The following is a 17,359-nucleotide window of genomic DNA, read 5'->3' on the forward strand; positions in this document are numbered from 1 at the left end:
CAGAAAGTAGTATGGAATTTTGACTTTTGATACTTAGGGAAGATTGAAATAAAACAGCTTAAGTGGTTTTAAAAACTCTTTTATAAGAGTACATTAATTACATGCCAACATAAAACAAAGAACTCCCTTCAAAATATTAAGAAATATTGAGAAAAGGCTATTAAAAGTAAAACCTCTTTGAATAATAGCCAGCAACTGGTCTCACAATTGTGTATAGAAGTTGTGTCCTGTCCTGTAAAGCAGACTCAATCCACTTACATAAAGGTGCTTAGAGATGCAACCCCCCCCATTTTCACCATGCCACAATTCAACATGTATTAATTCCTCCTTAAGCAGTTCACTTTTGAATAGAATTTATGACAATTCAAGTCAGACACAAGAAAATGTATCTGCATATAAGATTTTTTTTTTTTAATATATACCAGCAACTGAGTCTGCTATGAATAGTTATTCCCAGTGACAAGTCTTAGAAAGTAGATGTAGTATGGGGAATGAAAAAAGGCATGAAGATGTGTTAGTTCTATGATCCCTTACCATATTCAAAGTTTACTGCAGGATAAAACATTAGATATGAATGCCCAAGAGACTGCTGGCTTTCATTTTGTTCTGGCAACAAGAAGTTGCATGCTAGTGTTTGCTTCTCCCCTGTGCTTCAGTTTCCTTATCCGTAACATTGAAGGTAGACACTGACCTCTACCTCTGTAAAGTGCTTTGATAACTACTGATGAAGAAGCATTATGCTGTCACAGACAGAAATTACTTTTGGAGGTGTGGGATATGTGTCAACATTATTGTCTCTGCTAACAGCAAAGGTTAAAACAGGCTAATTTTCACATCTGTTTTAGACAGGAAATGGAGATATTCTTTTACCATGAGGGATGCCCCTCGAGTCTAATGACATTTATTACAGCTAACAGTTTCAATTATCACTGCCCAAAGGGGCTCCCTTCTTTGCAGGTACCTGCACTACGTTTACCAATGTTCTGTGGAGGCCAAAAGACACTTTAAATTCACCTGTCTGTAAACAAACTTTAGTGGTTTGGAAGCAGTGTCACAGAATGGTGGTCTTAGATGGCCAAATATATGAAGATCTCAGGCTTAGAATTTAAATCACCTATTTCCATTCTAGACAAACCATGGCTGCAAATTCTTAGCAACAAACTTACTAATGCTTTTGGTAAGTCACCATCACACTACTTCTTTACACAGTACATCTAACTTGTGATTCTTAAGATGGAAGACTAAAGAGTACATGATGTATAACTCAAAACTTCCTATGTACCTGGAATTTCTCAATGGTCTATTCCACAACAACCCCTGAGCAATAATAATCCATGAAGTCTCAGCATGTAAGCATTGAAAGAAATGTAAGACGATGCACCAAAAACCACCAACAAGTTGTTTTGAAAACCAGGCACTCTATCCTAGTTCTGTCACAGCCCTTTTAATAAGGGCAATCTCACCATCCCCATATAGCTAGGTCCTTTTACAAAGGATTAAGGCTACATTGAAAAATGCTAGGGAGAGTTTAGTTGAGCTTTTGGCATTGCTACTTGGACCTCTAAACTCCCCCGAGAACTGAAAACTCCACTGTAACATGGCCTTTGCAGCTAAGGATTTGTGTTTGAACTCTCAGGTCAGGTATTACAAACCTTCAATTTCTACAACTGAAAAAAAGTCCCCAACAAAAAATAGTTTGTGTTTTTGTTACACTCTCCCCCTTGATTGTCCAAATGAGTAGAACAAAGATAATATTTGAGTGTAGTGTATTAAAGGGAAAGAACACACAGCCTTAAGGAAAGAATTGCTGAGTTTGCAGTATTCAATTTCCAGGGTGAAAAAAGAAATTAATAAAACTGATCTCTGCTAAGCTAGGACTTAATAAAAAGTTCAGATTAAGAATTATTTTGAAATTCAGATATTAACAATGGAGTTGACAATTTCCTTTCTGAACTTGTTACCCACTATCTAAAAATAAATGAAGATGGCTGCTGAATGGGACAGCTCCTTCACGGAAACCAAAATTCTTCTGTAACACCTTATAGTGCCAGAATGTTTCTTATAATGAAGTTGCCCGCTCTACTGAACACACCTAGAAGAGCAAGAACTGTAAAGAATCTACTTATTTAAAGTTAATGATAAAGTGCTTATTTATACAGAAAAAATAATGTAGAAAGAAGGCAGCAAGATGTATTTTTCCACTGCATATAACACTTCAGTGTCCAAATGTAGTCACCAGTTTCCAGTTTAAGAAAAAAATTCAAATATCACGTAGTACTTATTTTTTCTTTCTGGTAGAGGTGGTAGTACACATAGAAAAGGGGAGGAACAGATAAAATGATATTGTTCTCAATTTTTAATTCTTTAATATTAATGTCTGAATGATCAGAACAAAATCACCCTCATCTTCATTGGAGATATTTAGCTCCCCATAACTGCTGCATTCCTGTTTGTAACTTGTGAACATTGTTCAATAGCAGTAACATATATGCTACATGAAAAGTTACATGTACCCACCTGAACTTACAAGTAATATAAAAATTATTTCACTCTACTTAGAATAGTACTAGTAGTACTAGACTCATATGAGAAACAAAGCTTACAATAAAAATCAAAATTTATTAGACCAATATGGGAGTTTAGAATGCACAAAGTCACACCAATATAATTAACATGGACACATGAAAGATACTTTAACAACTCTTAGGACAGAAAATATTTGTTCCGAAGAATAGCTAAAAGAAACATCTGGTCTGAAGCTGACCTTTAATCTTTTTGGTGAGTATCATCTGAATTAATAAAATCCAACAAGTTGAGCCAAATATTAACTTAAATGAAAAAGATATGAAGATAGCTTTGCTTGTGATCACAGTGAAGTTGTAACACTGACAATCACCAAACTTTTGCACTAATTGCAGTCCAATTAGCCAGTATTATTATCCTAATCAAGCATCAGATTTGACGCATTACATGCTTCAGTTTCTGAACTACTTTTCTGCAAGTCTCCAAGTCTGTTCTGGAGCTGAGAGAAGCTAACATGCTCAATGTTACTGGATCCTGCTGCTTGGGAGAACTGGCAACTGTTTTCTTGTCATGTGAAGTGTTTGTCACTATTCTGAAAACCTCCACTTATGCAATAAATTACAGTACTTTTACAACAGTGCAAAATCAGCAGATAAATTGTTACACCATACTAACATAATAAAAATGTACGTAATAAATGTTATGCTATTTATAATCATTGAACAGATAAAAGTTATTAGTGACATAGTGATTATTTTTTTCAGATGTGCAACACTTTTGGAAACAAGACATTCCTCTGTAAGGGCACTGATGTTCCTTAAATTGCAATGACTGAAAGAAGGTATGCCTTGTCAAAGCAGACTTTGGATTTCCAGGTTTTGTGTGAATACACCCTCCCTTCCTTTGTGACCAACGAACTACATCAATTGCTCTGAGCACCTAACAGCCTCAATCTGTTAGTACAGAAACAGAAAACTCCTGATGTTGAGTGTATGACAGATAATAACACTCCCATGAGTATACAGTTTAGACAAAAAACAAGCTGGTTACCACACTAAGACAAAATTCAAGGAAAATTACAGCCTACTCAAGAGACTTTACATGAATACAGAAATAGGGTACCTCTCCCAGTTTCCCGGAGTAAATTATCACAGGTGTGGGACCTACATAATAGCAATACATTGCTAGAAGTTCAGTATGGTTGATTGTATGCACATCATACAATCTGTATCATTAGGTCTCAAAAGACCTGTAAGATAAACTGTGAGAAGCTTTTAACACCATGGTACAAAGATTTCCTACAGGAAGATGGTGATGGAGAGTGCCAGTAACACAGCTGGATCTTGACAAAGTCTTGTTGGGGGGGGGGGGAAGGAGGAGGGGGCCTGAGGTAAATAAATCCTGATTTTGATAGTCTAGTATCCATTCCTGGGCACACAGAACAGATTTACAGAATAAATTGAAGGCTAGTCAGCTTCACCAATGGAAGTGTCTCATTGAACATCTGTTAGATCTCTGAAAACTGCATCCTTCAGAAGGCCACTGCCACCCACCATGTTATGTGCAGTATAATTGCACATAGCTTGATACATAGCTTGAGAGTTTTTTATTAGCTTATGTGGAACTAAGATCTTTAAATCTACCAATCCCTACGTAAAAGCTTCAGTCCTGCAACAAATCCAACAGTCCTCTGCAGAATTCCAGACTTCAAGAAGTGACATGTCAGTCAGCTCATACCAGGACTAGGTTGCTCTAACAAACCAGGCACCATGCTGCACTTCAAGTGCCCAGAGCACCTGAATTGAAAAACAACCTTTGATCATGCATGGCAGACATCTGTATTCACAGCTGATTTGTTTATTTGGAGTAAGCCAACTATGTAACACCCTTTGCTAATTCAGAGTTGCATCATAGTGATATTTTTTGTATGTGGTGACCTTGGAGAAGTTATTTCCAGTCAAATGGATATTGGTACTGCATCACTGCATCACTAAAACAATTACTGCAGCCAGAATTGACATGCAAGCCACCATCCTGAAATAAAGCCTAAAAACACTCAGTTTCTAAATCCACGACAGATTGTTATCTCCCTTCTGCTCTGAACCAAATGCTACCTGTTGTAGGAGAGAACTGCTTGCACAGCACCAAGCCTCACGAGAGGACCTGTTCCTGACAGTGTTGACTTTTAAAAGTGACATTGGGAAAAAAATATGGCCTGAAGGGAGAGAGGGAATAACCAAACACTCAAGGGGAAAAAATGATAAACTAAAAACTTGAGAAGAGTGTTTACAGAACTGAGGCATGCAAACACTATCTAGCAGATCTTGTGGACACAGAAGACAGAATGAACTGAAAAAGTTTCCTCGGACTGAAAGAGTCTCCTGACCTCATACTTTTATACCTCAAACCAAACCATTGATTAAGGTGACTTACCAGAACAGACACAGTATGTGATGATTTAACTATCACTAATTACACTACTTCACACCCTAGAACAGTCTCTGGACCTCAATCAGGAAACAAATTATTGAATCTATGCTTACAGAAACTGCGACAACACTCCAAAATGCAGCTTCAAGTAAGATTCCAAGAGAACTAAGCACACCCCTGGAGGCTCTGAAGATGCACAGAACTTGTCTAACATTACTCACAAAGTACTCATCAGAAAAGAAACCTTCAGACAGGATACATTTTCTTGGTAGGCCATCCCTCTGCAAATGAGAAGTGAAGTGAAAGAAATGCAGCATCCTTTGAAGTCATCTCTCCTGTACCTCATGTACTCTGTAGAAGCACAGCCACAAGTCAGCTATATCTTCCTACAGAAGGCAAAATATTTTTTTTCCCTCCTGAAATCAGAGATTAGAAACCTTATGAGTTTGTGTTCACAGTATCAGTATCAAATAGACTTGATAATTTGTCCACTGCAGGGGGTGATTGCATGCACAGGCACATTTTCATCTGCTGTAAACTTCTAGGCACTTGCATTTTCTCAGGTTTCCAAAAGCAATTTCTGGGAGCAGAAAGACAATACTGAATTTTGCTGCTGCCAGGAAAACCAGGTTTGACTTGACCTTAATGTCAAAGCAGGCATCTGCACAGCAGCAGAGCTGACCCTTATTCTCTGATCTACATGTTACTGACAATGCTAGAATAGACAACTCGCATCTCCCCATCCCCAGAACTGCGTTTGTCTCCTTGCAGATTTTCCTGGTTGTGCAGATATGAGCTACTAAGACCTGGGGCCACTTTCTGGATATGATGGGAAATGGTGCAGAATGCATATATGCATAGAGGAACAAATTCTCTTCCCAACACAACACAAATTGGGTAATGATGCCTCTACCCCATATGATGTACAAGGAGCTATTTACACCATTCTAATCCCAAAACCACACATATTAATTTGAGCAGCTATAACTCAAATCTGTGCCAGGAAGTGTGCCAACAAATTGAACACCACAGACGGACACGGAACAGTGCCTGAGTTCGTGCTACTGCCCCACTTAGGTCTCTTAGCCATCAGTATGTTACTACAGCTGGCTGACAGACCAGAGGTAAGAAAAAGGACAAGATACATCCTTCTGCCACCAAACTTAAATGTTATTAGCGACATAAAGGTATGGTCCGGACAGGTATGGCCACTGTGAGAGATGGACTCCTTGGTAACACTGTGTGAATCCTGGAGCAGCAGCATGAATACTTAATTTTTCAACAAACAATTTTCATAAACAATATGAAAAGAGGACAGAGAAATAAACAGGATTTGCCATTTACAGGCAGAAAAGACCAGAGATGTTCAAAGAGGTTGCTAAGGAAAAGCCTCAGTGACGAACTGAAGCATTCAAAGCAAGAGCTCCTAACAGACACAAAAAGATGAAGTTAAAGCCATGACATGGAGTGAGATCTATATATCCCAGCAAAACATTTAGCACCAAATCTATCTCCATGCATCCTATCAAACAAAACTGTAACACAGCTATAGGCATCTAGATGCTTGAACTAAGCCAAAGAAGGGCATGCCCTGAGCAGAGACAGAAGTTGTATTATCAGTCTCTCAGTTATAGAAATACTGACACCTGAATATGATAGGGAAAAATCTCTTAAAGACAACACTATTTTTTAAAATAAAGAAATGGTGTACTGAATTGCTACTGAGTTCTAGACACCAAGCGCAACCAGTATATACGTGTTGCAATCACACTTTAAATTTCAAGCTATACCAGGTTTTAAAGTTCCAGCTACGCAAACCGAACACAATCTAACAGTACAGTGTAACACAAAGAGAACAACATTGTTTAAGAAAGGTCAAAATTACACCACCTATTGCATGGCTAAAATATACTGGTTCACTTAACATTGTACAAAATTAAGCCCAAACCCTAAATTTTTAAAACTGTTATCAGGTTGCTAAAGATATAAATGCCAACAAATGCATGCCCAGTTATAAAATTAATTTCATACCTGAAGTACTCTTAACTAAAACCTAAAGCAAATAAACAAGAAAACAGCCCTGCATTTAATTTGTTAGAAACTACTGCTTCCTTCTCTGTAAATGCAAGGGGAAGCTTTTGCCTGTGGCATTGCACAGAACACACACCACTACAGGATGTTCATAGCTTTCTTCCTCTTTTCAGTTAACCACAAAAATCAAGCACAGTTTTACAGAGAGGAGCTTATTTGGATGCCTTTGTGTGTATTTAGTGTCATAAGCCAAGTGATGTTTCTGTTTGCTTTGTCTGACTGAGGGGGAGTAAAGGGAAAAAATGTCTACTTAGAAAGAATGACCACATCTTAGCTGTGCTCAGAGAGAGCTGTCACATGGTTAGAGGAGCGGGAAATAACTTACAGTTCAGTCAAAGCAGGACTAAGCAATTCTGTGGTTTTAAATCTGAGCCTGCAGAATTGCTGAAACTGTATCTTTCAGTATACAGTTTCTTAATATAGCAGCTTACAAACTGGAGAGTCCGGTCTTGCCTGGAGAAGCAGCAGTGAAGGGTGGAGCAGTGCAAGAAGCCTGAGGAATACCATACTCCTGTTTTTGTCTACCCTTCCCATATCCACTAAAAGTTCTCTTCCCTATAATGACATTAACATGACTTTGGCCAGTGAAGATAAATATAGGTGAGAAATGTATAATGGCCAGGTCTCAGGCTCAAGTGCACTCCATGTCTGCATCAGCTAACAGCTGCCTGGCATAGACACTGCCTCCTCTCCAAATGTCTCTCCTTATGCAGCACTCTGCTGAGCTACAATGAATGCCATGTCTATCCCAGCACTGTGTATGGGTAGGACTACACATCTGATGAGACACAAATCAGGTTCTCCTTTGTTCATCCTCAAGAACAAAACAGTTGAGGAACTGAGGAGGGGGTATAAGGGAGTGGAGGAGAGAATGGCAAGGAGGAGAGTCAGTCCTACCTGGAGATATTTGCGCAGTTTATGCATGCAGGAGCAGCTGAAGGGAGAAAGGAAGATTTTGGAAGCACTTAAGGTGCCAGAGGGAAACAGGAAAGGAGGAAACCCTGTTACTGTGACAGGACAGAAAACTTACTAAAAACAAAAAGAGCACGTGTTAAGAGAGTGCAAGGAGAATATCATGAAAGCAGAGACCTGAGATTTTGAGGGCAGTCACTACGCAGGACTACAAGGTACATCAGCAGGATGGGGCTTACAAAAGAAATAGTGGTTAAATTAATTGCTAAAACAGAAAATTCTTTTAAAGTCAATAAATTACTGCTTCTGTTAGAAAATGTACTAAGGAGGTTGTAAAAAATCCCTTAATTTCCTTTATCCCCAGCATAGAAGAATATTAATACAACAAATTAATACCCATTCCTTATCCACAAATCACACAAATTGGTTGTCGCCTTGAGAGGGGAGAAAACCTTTAAAATTTACTGCCAAATTCCCACTTTCAAATATTCTAGCTCTTCAGCCTAAACAGCAAGACAAGTACTAGGGCTTGTTACTTAATGTCAGCAAGTGCTGGCTAACTTTTGGGAAAACCATTATCATCAGTAATACTTGCAGTAAATGCACTTTTTAAAAGGATTTGCAATCTCAGAGGCAAGAGTTATCTTTGCATAATTGAAGTTCAAATAATGAAAAACAGTTTTCTAAGCTGTTCAAAAAGGCAAAAGTCACACTTTCTTTTGCTAGGTTGATGTTTCTCAAATTGCAGGCACTGTACCTTCACATGCAAAATATGCTTATATGGGAGTGTATCTGTGCTCACTAAATACACTATCCTGTTGCTGCATAGTGGTTAATGAACAAGGGGAGATAAAGCCAAAATAACACATTTGCATTGAAGGGAAAGGAGATGAATGCAGGGAAATTCTGAATTACATGAAGTTCTGCAGGGGAAAATGGTGTGTGAAACTGTCTTACAGAAATTGAAACACAACCTTAGTGTGATCTTTCAGCTTTAAGCTAGACACACTGGAGAACTGAAAAATGTATTAACACTATTCCTCAGAAAACCTAAAAAGAAAATGCTGCCTTAAGAGTGAGGATTTTAAGGACAGTGAAATAAACAGCAGAGGGAAAACAGCCTCACCAAGGTGGGGATGCATGAAAGCAAGTGCCTAAAGTGAGAAGCAATCTGCAAATGTGTTGTGGAGCTCTGCAGCAACAGTTTCCTTGCCAGCAATGATCATCTCTACAGAACATTATGTCTACAGGAATTGAGTAATTCATTTAATGAACTTATTCCAGAATCATATATTCTTAACACAGACATTCTAATCTTGCCTTAAGTGTTATTTACTGCACAACGAGGTGTCAGCAAAACTGTCTACCTTTAACTGAGAAGTGTCTGAGAAAACACTACTAAATTTTAAGAATTAAGTGAGCAGCTTTCTAGGAAAGTGTCCCTATGATTGAACTGCATCTTTTCTTTTTCTATTTGGACCTTCTAGAACACTGCTCCTATCATGTGATGAACACAATACACTTCAGGATCTTCAAATTTAACTTCAACTGCCCCTGAAGGTAACTGCACACCTACTGTTCCCATTTTATTGGATATTCAGGCATCAACAACATGTCTGGAAGCCACAAAAGATAGGGTGGCAGTGTACCCAAGCAAATACCCTGAGAAAGTATCTTGTACAGCATCTGAATCATGTTCCAGTAGAGTGGGCTGTTTAAAACTACCCATGAAGGCACACTTCTAGTTCCATTAAATCCACTCTGCAAGATTTACTGCTACAAGGAAAACAAACTAGCCAATAAAAAACAGTCCATCTGTGCATAAGAAACACAATGTCAGCCTTTCTTCAGGAAACTGTACCCTAACCTACCAATAAGCAACTCTGTCGAGTGCCTGTGACACATTTTCTTTACTTCCTGTAGTTTATTATTTAGGTATTAGGTAATGAAACCATAAGTCTCCTGCATACTAAGATTTATTTCTGTACTACAAAGATTCCTCAAGAGACAAGCCTATGAAACATGCTCACTGGAGGAGAGGATACTGTAAATCTTAGCACACAGCTTCAAGTCAACAGCAAATATTCCCAGCAAACTGAGCATTTACAGCTCCACAAACCCCATCTACTCTGCAGACAGTTCTGCCTATAAGAGGTCAATGACAGGACTGGGCCTTTTTTCACTTTGGTTAATACACTAGTACAGAGTTCCTAGGTGGTACTCACTCATCACATACAAATACCTTCAATGCTTTACTCCACCCATGCCAGCACTAAGCTAAAAGCTGCCAGTGGCAATTGCTGCCACTGTTGGTACCTGCAGCCACTATGAGTGAAAGCAATACACAAGCTCTTAATGCTGGTACTATTAAAAGTAGAGCAATAAGGGTCATAGAAACTTCTAAAGGAAAAAACAGGTGATATTTTTCAGCCAGAAGTACCAGAACTCTTTCAGAAAAAGAAATTCAAGATTTAAAACTAGAGCATTCCCCATTATTATGTTTTTAGTCTGAAACTGCATGGTTCTTATGCAATGGATCTTGAACTCTTCACTTGTGACAAGTTCAGCGGCTACTACATCTTTCAGAACTCCAGAAGAAATAATCAGAGAGAAAAAACATTCTAGTTATAAAAAAATAAAAACAGTATTTACAAGCAGATAATGCCAAGAAATCACATCAATTTTCCATTAAAGGAAGAACAAAGTAGTCTTTAAATTTACAAATTCGCTTGAAATAGCAAACTCAATATTTTATCTTCTAACACGAGCCGACCTCTTCCTTGGGCATTCTCCTTAGCAAGGGCTATCTAGACATCTTGGTGAAAAACTTGCAGTCAAAACTTGACTGTTCATCTGAATCCTACATTAAAATTTTGCCCTCTTCTAAATTACTTAATATGAGTCTTAGCTGTGAAAAACCAGTAAGTTACAACACAACAGCTTGTGACTACAAATTGTTCTCATCCTGTTGTTTTATGTATACCATAGGATTCCAAAGCACTTATCAGGAGCGTGAGTAGCATAATTAACCATCTGATTCACCACAGAGACGCTGAGAGACTTTCAGCACCTGATTGACTTCAAAACAGACAAAATATATCTACAAAGATGCTCAGAAAAGAATGTAATAATGCTGAAGCCTTAATAGTGAGGTCCAGGTTCCAGGTCTATGTTAGTAGATCACCTTTCATTCAGCAATACATAATGCTTCACAACAGACACACAGTGACTGAAACTTGTACCAGGAATCACTCCTTGTATCAAGACACAATTTGTCTAGCACATGAGGTACAAGAACAGCCAGGAGATATGTAACCACTTCAGTCACTGAAGCAAAGTAAAAACTTCTGTTAACTGAGTTTCTATCCTAAAATCAGATTAATAGGAGATTCAGATAACTGACAGTGAGGTTTATTGAAATTATGGGATTTTAACACCTACATTTCTGTCTCTTAGTCCTTAATATCCCACACTTTGTGAATTGATGTTTTGTCTCAAATACATACTATGAGATGCAGTGCCTTCTAGACTGTTCCCAAGCAGTCTCAAAACATTTATCATCCATGGGTAAATAAGCTAAAGCAGTGAAGTATGCTGTAAAGACTTCAACAGCAAGCTGTGAGGAAAACGAGCATGAGCAACACACTATGATAAGGATGATGGTTGTACCACTTGCTCTACAGAGTCTGATATGATCCATTACTGTGAAAATCAGTTTTATAGGCACAGGTTTGGTTTAAAGCAGCTGTCAAAACCCCCCTGTTATTCCCTCTAGAATAGAAGATTATCATTGAAAAATTGTTCAGGGAACTCACTCTAGTGGATACTAGTGAGGTGTCTAAAGATGTTATATGTCTTTTATAGAAGAGTGTGAATCTCAAAAGAAATACAGGCGTAATTCTCAATAATCTCCTGTTCAACAAGACCCCATCCTTTACACTATATCTTCTCCCTCTACAACTCATTTAAAAATAAATGCAAAGATGAGAGAATCACCACTGAATTAATGACTCAGTTCTCCCTACTTGTACAGGTGATAAGTCCTTTTTAAACTGCAACGTCAATGTTTTCTGGATGTACAGACTGCAGCCTGAACTCAAACTGAGGAGTCCTAACACTTCTCAGACACGTGAAGCTGCCCATTACTTAGACCTGTAGTCTACCTTCAAATCTTAGTTCATGCTGTTTTCATGAGCACAAGTAATCTTACTAGTCCCTTCCTGATAAAACATTTAATTCTTATCAATTAAGAGCTATAACTGCTATTCAAGTTTCTATTTTGTTTAATCTCAACTATTACTGCAATTTGTTCTTTGGCTCCGATATACAAACTTACTCTGGTCACATGCACTTTTAAAAGCAGCCAAAACAGTCTTCTTAGTTAGCTTACTGCTGTGTTACTTCTTTCTGCAACCTTCCTGTTTACCGTATGAACCATGGCAAGATCTTACAAAGAACAACATACTCCTAGCCTTATTCATTACAACTTATCCAAGTGTGAGTCCTACTTCTAAGCAGCATAAAATATCTATACTCCATTTTATCTATTTCTAATGCTACCAAACAAATATTTCTCATGCTTTTTTTTTTGTTTCCTAAGGCCTCTCAAAATTATTTCTATAGAATAAACTAGTTTTTCATTACTGACATATCTGACCAATATTAATCATGCAAATTATAAAAGATACTTCTTTATTACAGATTATAAAAGGGACACCTAGCATTTACTTTTTCTTACAAAACTCATTGTTATTTAAAGTAATGATCTGTAACTAACCAGAACTTCCACAAAAACATCTAAGTTGGGCATAATCACAAAAAAAAAATCATTAATATGCACAAAACTAATCTCATAGCTCCCCTTAGTATAAGTGTACATAAATTTTATTTCTATGGTATTACTAAGAAGTTATTGAAAGCTTTTTACAGATAGCAAATTTTACACCTGACCCAGACAACAAAGGTCACAAGCCTGAATGAAAATTAGTTACATGACTAAACAACGGAAGTCCTAAAAGGCTTTACCCTGGATACATTCTGTAAGTAGTGCTATAGTTGGATTTATATTTCAGCCAAATTAACTATAGCTACGGCTTTGACTATTAGCCAGTGGCTTGGCTTTGAAAGCCTGATGTGTCATGGACAAAGGTATTTTAATTGCTTATAGATTCAGATAAACATTTTACAGCTCAGCAAATGGAAGGGGGAAAAAAAAGAGTAGGAAAAAAAAGGTCAATTACCCTCTGTACGTACATTTGGTTAGTAGTAAGTTCCTCAAAGTACCGGTAGCAGTCTGCGAAATGGTATCAATCTCAGCAACACACAGAGTGATGGCTCTTTACCACTTCCCCCACTCATAGGAAATTTTTCCATCAGGCTTCATTACTTAAGATGCCATTGGAACTATGTCCATTTCCAAGTTCACAGACTGTGAGTACTCAATTGAAGTTATACTACTTGATAAATTCCTTTGCTTTTCCACAGAACAAATTCAGATAGTTGAATCCTCAACGTTATTTCAAAATAACTGCCTTGTTACCAGTCAGAAATAAAGGAAAAACTGAAATAAATCAGATTCAGAGCACCACATACTTTCTTAACTAAGCCCTTCAGGCCTGATGGCAGCACAATGGCATCCATTAAGAACCCTATAAATTATTACTACAAAGAGTATCTAGGAGCATAGTTTAATATCTCAATTTTCCTCTGGTGTTCATTGCAGTAGTGATCTAAACACAAGGTCTAGTCAAACAAAACCCAAAATTATGTCAATGTGGCTGATACACATCACATCCAGTAGCCTCTCCATGCCCCAGAGTGACAGAAACACCACCTGCAGCAGCAAGGCAGCCCAGATATTTCAGGTGATTGCAAGACCAAGCATTCAGCACCCTACAGAACTCACAAAATTTTCCTTTCTTAAAAAGCAGCACTTACAGTCTGAAACTTCACTAATGAATAATTCAAATATGGATATTATGAGATCAAGTATCATAAGCATTACAGCAAAAAAGCATTTATCAGCCTTTTTGAGTTAATGTTGAGTCAAGCTAGAAGGTCAAGAGTCCCAAGAGTCCTACTGGGATCAAAGAGGTACTGCGGTTTCAAGTTAGACAGCCGAGGCTGTTACCATCTCCAGGTACTCATTCCACTTCTCTCCTTAAGACAATGCCCTCCAAGGGACAGAATATTTTATTTGTTCACTTGTTTCTCAATTTCTGGCTAATGCCACACAGTAAGCCAAAAAAGCTTGGTTAAATACCTCTAGACCTTCAATGCCCAAGTCCTCAAGATTGAGCAGAAAACCTCAACTGTACTAAAATAAGCCTATTTTAATAAATAAAATAAGCCTAAACTAAGAGATCATAAAGGGCTGGGGAAAAGGGTAAACAGACCACAATTATAAGAACCTCAACTGGAAAGTCATCCAATATTTACTGTAAATCAGAAGAATGTGTAATTTCAAGCAAGCCATCAATCCCATGACACCCAGATACTGTGAAGATATTTACCTCCACTCTGCTTTCAATATACTATTTATGCAGAAAAGTTGGGAGCTTAACTAGGTGAGTTTTACAGCTGAGTATAATAGAAATCAAAAGTGCATTCGCCTGACAAGAAAAATATCAAGTTATAGAAAAGCAAAAACTGGAAATCAATTTAGACATGAATACATGCACTGTTTTTCATATTTAAAGTTGACATTGTTTTTTTTTTTCTTTCTTAGCAAAGAAGCTGAAAATATGACATGTTGCCTCAAAGCAACTGAGGCATTTCTACAAATCCATACTTTTCAAAACATATACCTTCTGACACACAACTTAGTTACTGTGACAGCATCTTATCTAACCCACCCCAACATAAATATTCTCTACTTCCTGTTCAGTTGCTGCATCTTATGTTTTCCTTGCAACAGTCAGTTTGATCAACAATACTATTTCAAAGTCCAAAGTTATGTGGAATCAGAATGACTACACGGATATCCTGCTTTAAGTCACAGTTTTAAGCTCATGAAAACTCTCCATAGCTCTACAGCAAGTGCATAACAGTATTTTACGTACCGGACACAATGCACCTGAATAGTCATTGTTTTGAAAAATACGATTTTTTAAAAAGCAGCTTCTTTTCCAACGAAAGTGGTTATCTTTTGAAGCTTTCAAACAGTTCTTTAATACAGCTAAGTAGTTTTAGTACAGTTTTATGTTACATGCAAGAAGGTATTCTGAAACCGAACTTACTGATACAGAAATAGGAAAATATGCGGTATTTGAGTACACGAACCTGTTGTTTAGGCTAAGAAAGTACAGACTAAACCAAGACAGGCCTAGCACTGACAGGAGCCTTCCTACAACTTCGTCCAGCACTGCTTTGTTGTACCGCTGGTGCACCTGGAGTCTGTCCCAGCCTTGTCGAGCAATGGAACTTTTACTCCCCAAGCCCCGCGACTGCTTCTTTGCAGCCGGTTCCCCCTGCAGCGTACGAGTCGGCTGCAGGGCAGGAGCAGCCCCGCCGGCCCCGGGAGCTCCATATGCCGGTGGACAGCGAGGCGCAGAAAGACGGCGCCCACACCGGTCCCCGAGGCGGTTTCGGAGCCACCCAGCGCGCCCGGCTTCGAAGGGAGCGAGGCCGGGCCCGGCGCTCAGGGCCGGAAGCCCCGCCGGACCGGGCCGGCCGAGGGGCCGCTGCCGCCGCCGTTCATCGCTCGCCGCCCTGCGCTGCGGGCGAGCCGGGCGGGCAGCGAGGCCTGCGAGGGCCGCCCCCCTCCCGACGCCGGGACGGGGCAGTGGAGCGGGATGAAACTTCCGCAGCCTCAACTTCGCAGCGCCCGGCCGGGCTGTCCTCACACGCCCCCGCCCGCCCCGGGCCCCGACCCGCCGCGCCCTGGTGGGGCGGCTGGGGGTGCCCCAGTCCCCTCGCCCCCCGGTCGGGACTTACCACGCATTTCTTGCCGAGGAAGCCGAAGAGGCTCTCGTTCTCCTGCGGGGTGAGCAGCAGCGAGCCCACGTTGGTGACCCGCCGCGGGGGCTGCTGCTGCGGGGCGCCGCTCATGGCCGGGGCCGGCCCGGCGCTGCCCTCGCCGCCCTGCGACCGATGGCGCCCGCGGCCCCTTCCTCCCCTTCCTCCGCCGCCGCCGGGGCCTCACAGCAGCCGCATCGCGGAGCCTCCCTCACGGGGCCGGGCAAGGAGGGAGGAGAAGAGGGGCGGCGGGGAGGGTGCCGGGGAGGTGGGCAGCCGTGAAACGGGGTGCCGGGCAGCGGTACAGCCCCCCCGGAGCCGCTCCGCGCCGGGGCCGATCCCGATCGCTCCCGCCCCTAAACTTCCAACTCCGGCCCGGCCCCGGCGGCCGCGCGATCCAACATGGCAGCGGGGGCGGGCGAGACCACGGCGCGCGGCAGCCAAGGGGGAGCCCGGCGAGCGCGCGGCCGCCGCGACCATGCGCCGTGCGGGGGGAAGGAGAGGGCGTCGCCTTCCGCGCCCGCCCCCTCGGTACCTGCCGGGCCGGGCGGTGCCGGGCACGGGGTCCCGGCGGGGGCGAGAGGAGGAGGGTGATCAGAGCACGAAGAAGAAGAAAGACAAGAAGAAGACGAAAAGGAGGAGCGGTCGCCGCCGTAGGGACGCGGCCGCTATCCCGCAGCCGTGGGAACCTCCGGGGCGCCGTGAGGGGCAGTGCCGCCCGGTGCTCCGGGCTGAGGTCATGGGGAGCCCGGGTCTGTGGGCGAATCGCCCGGAGCGCAAAGGGGCCCGGATAACATCGCATGAGCGCGAGTATCGGGGCCGCCCGCGGGGATGCGGGAACCAGCGTGTGCTGGAAGCCCTTCAGCTGTCAGTGGAACCCAGTGTAATTTGTAACCCAAAAGTCTTTTCTCGTTTTGTGGCAGAAGGGAATCTTGTTGCCCGCGCAGGTCGCCCGGCCGGGGTTTCACTGTGCTCAGCCAGCGGGGACGCCGGGCGGGGGTGTCAGCACCCCCGGCCGAGCGCTGCCTGCTTTAGTCTGAGGTGAATAGTAGGTATTTCACTCTCTCCAGGGGCCAGCTGCTGAGGAGAAATCACGTATACAATCAACAGCCTTTGTCAGCCAGATTTCCGCCTGCTGCTTTCCATTTGACAGCAACCAGCTGCGATGAAGGTTGAAGACATTTCAAAAACCAAAGACCCAAAGCACTGGTGCTTATACTCAGCTTTCAGCTGCACAAAATAAATGTTCATGTTTCTCACGTGCAAAGGTGAAAAACAGATATCAAAGTAAGCACCTTGCTAGTTTTCTGTGGTTTTAGGTGAAGAGTGTGTCTCATCCGCTGATAAATTAATTGTGTGGAAGGTGAAAGGTACCCCACTATAATTAACTGTACATTGTAGAGAACTGAAGAAGTACAAGAGGAAACGAACCAGGGAAGACAGGAGA

General features: G+C 41.2%; 1 protein-coding gene across 2 annotated transcripts in view; it reads right to left on the reverse strand.

Moving 5' to 3' along the window:
- LOC131572861 (actin nucleation-promoting factor WASL) overlaps positions 1-16,368 on the reverse strand; it is a 50,893-nt gene extending 34,525 nt beyond the window's left edge. The window contains exon 1 of one of the 2 annotated variants that reach the window (XM_058826266.1): positions 15,892-16,368. In XM_058826266.1, the coding sequence (XP_058682249.1) occupies positions 15,892-16,005 (114 nt within the window). In that variant the 5' untranslated portion in view covers positions 16,006-16,368. The remainder of the gene's footprint in view (positions 1-15,891) is intronic. The other variant, XM_058826267.1, reaches the window with a different exon arrangement.
- Between the last annotated feature and the right edge of the window lie 991 nt (positions 16,369-17,359).

The sequence above is a fragment of the Poecile atricapillus genome, chromosome Z (assembly GCF_030490865.1).
Source record: "Poecile atricapillus isolate bPoeAtr1 chromosome Z, bPoeAtr1.hap1, whole genome shotgun sequence".
In the NCBI taxonomy this organism is placed as follows: domain Eukaryota; kingdom Metazoa; phylum Chordata; class Aves; order Passeriformes; family Paridae; genus Poecile; species Poecile atricapillus.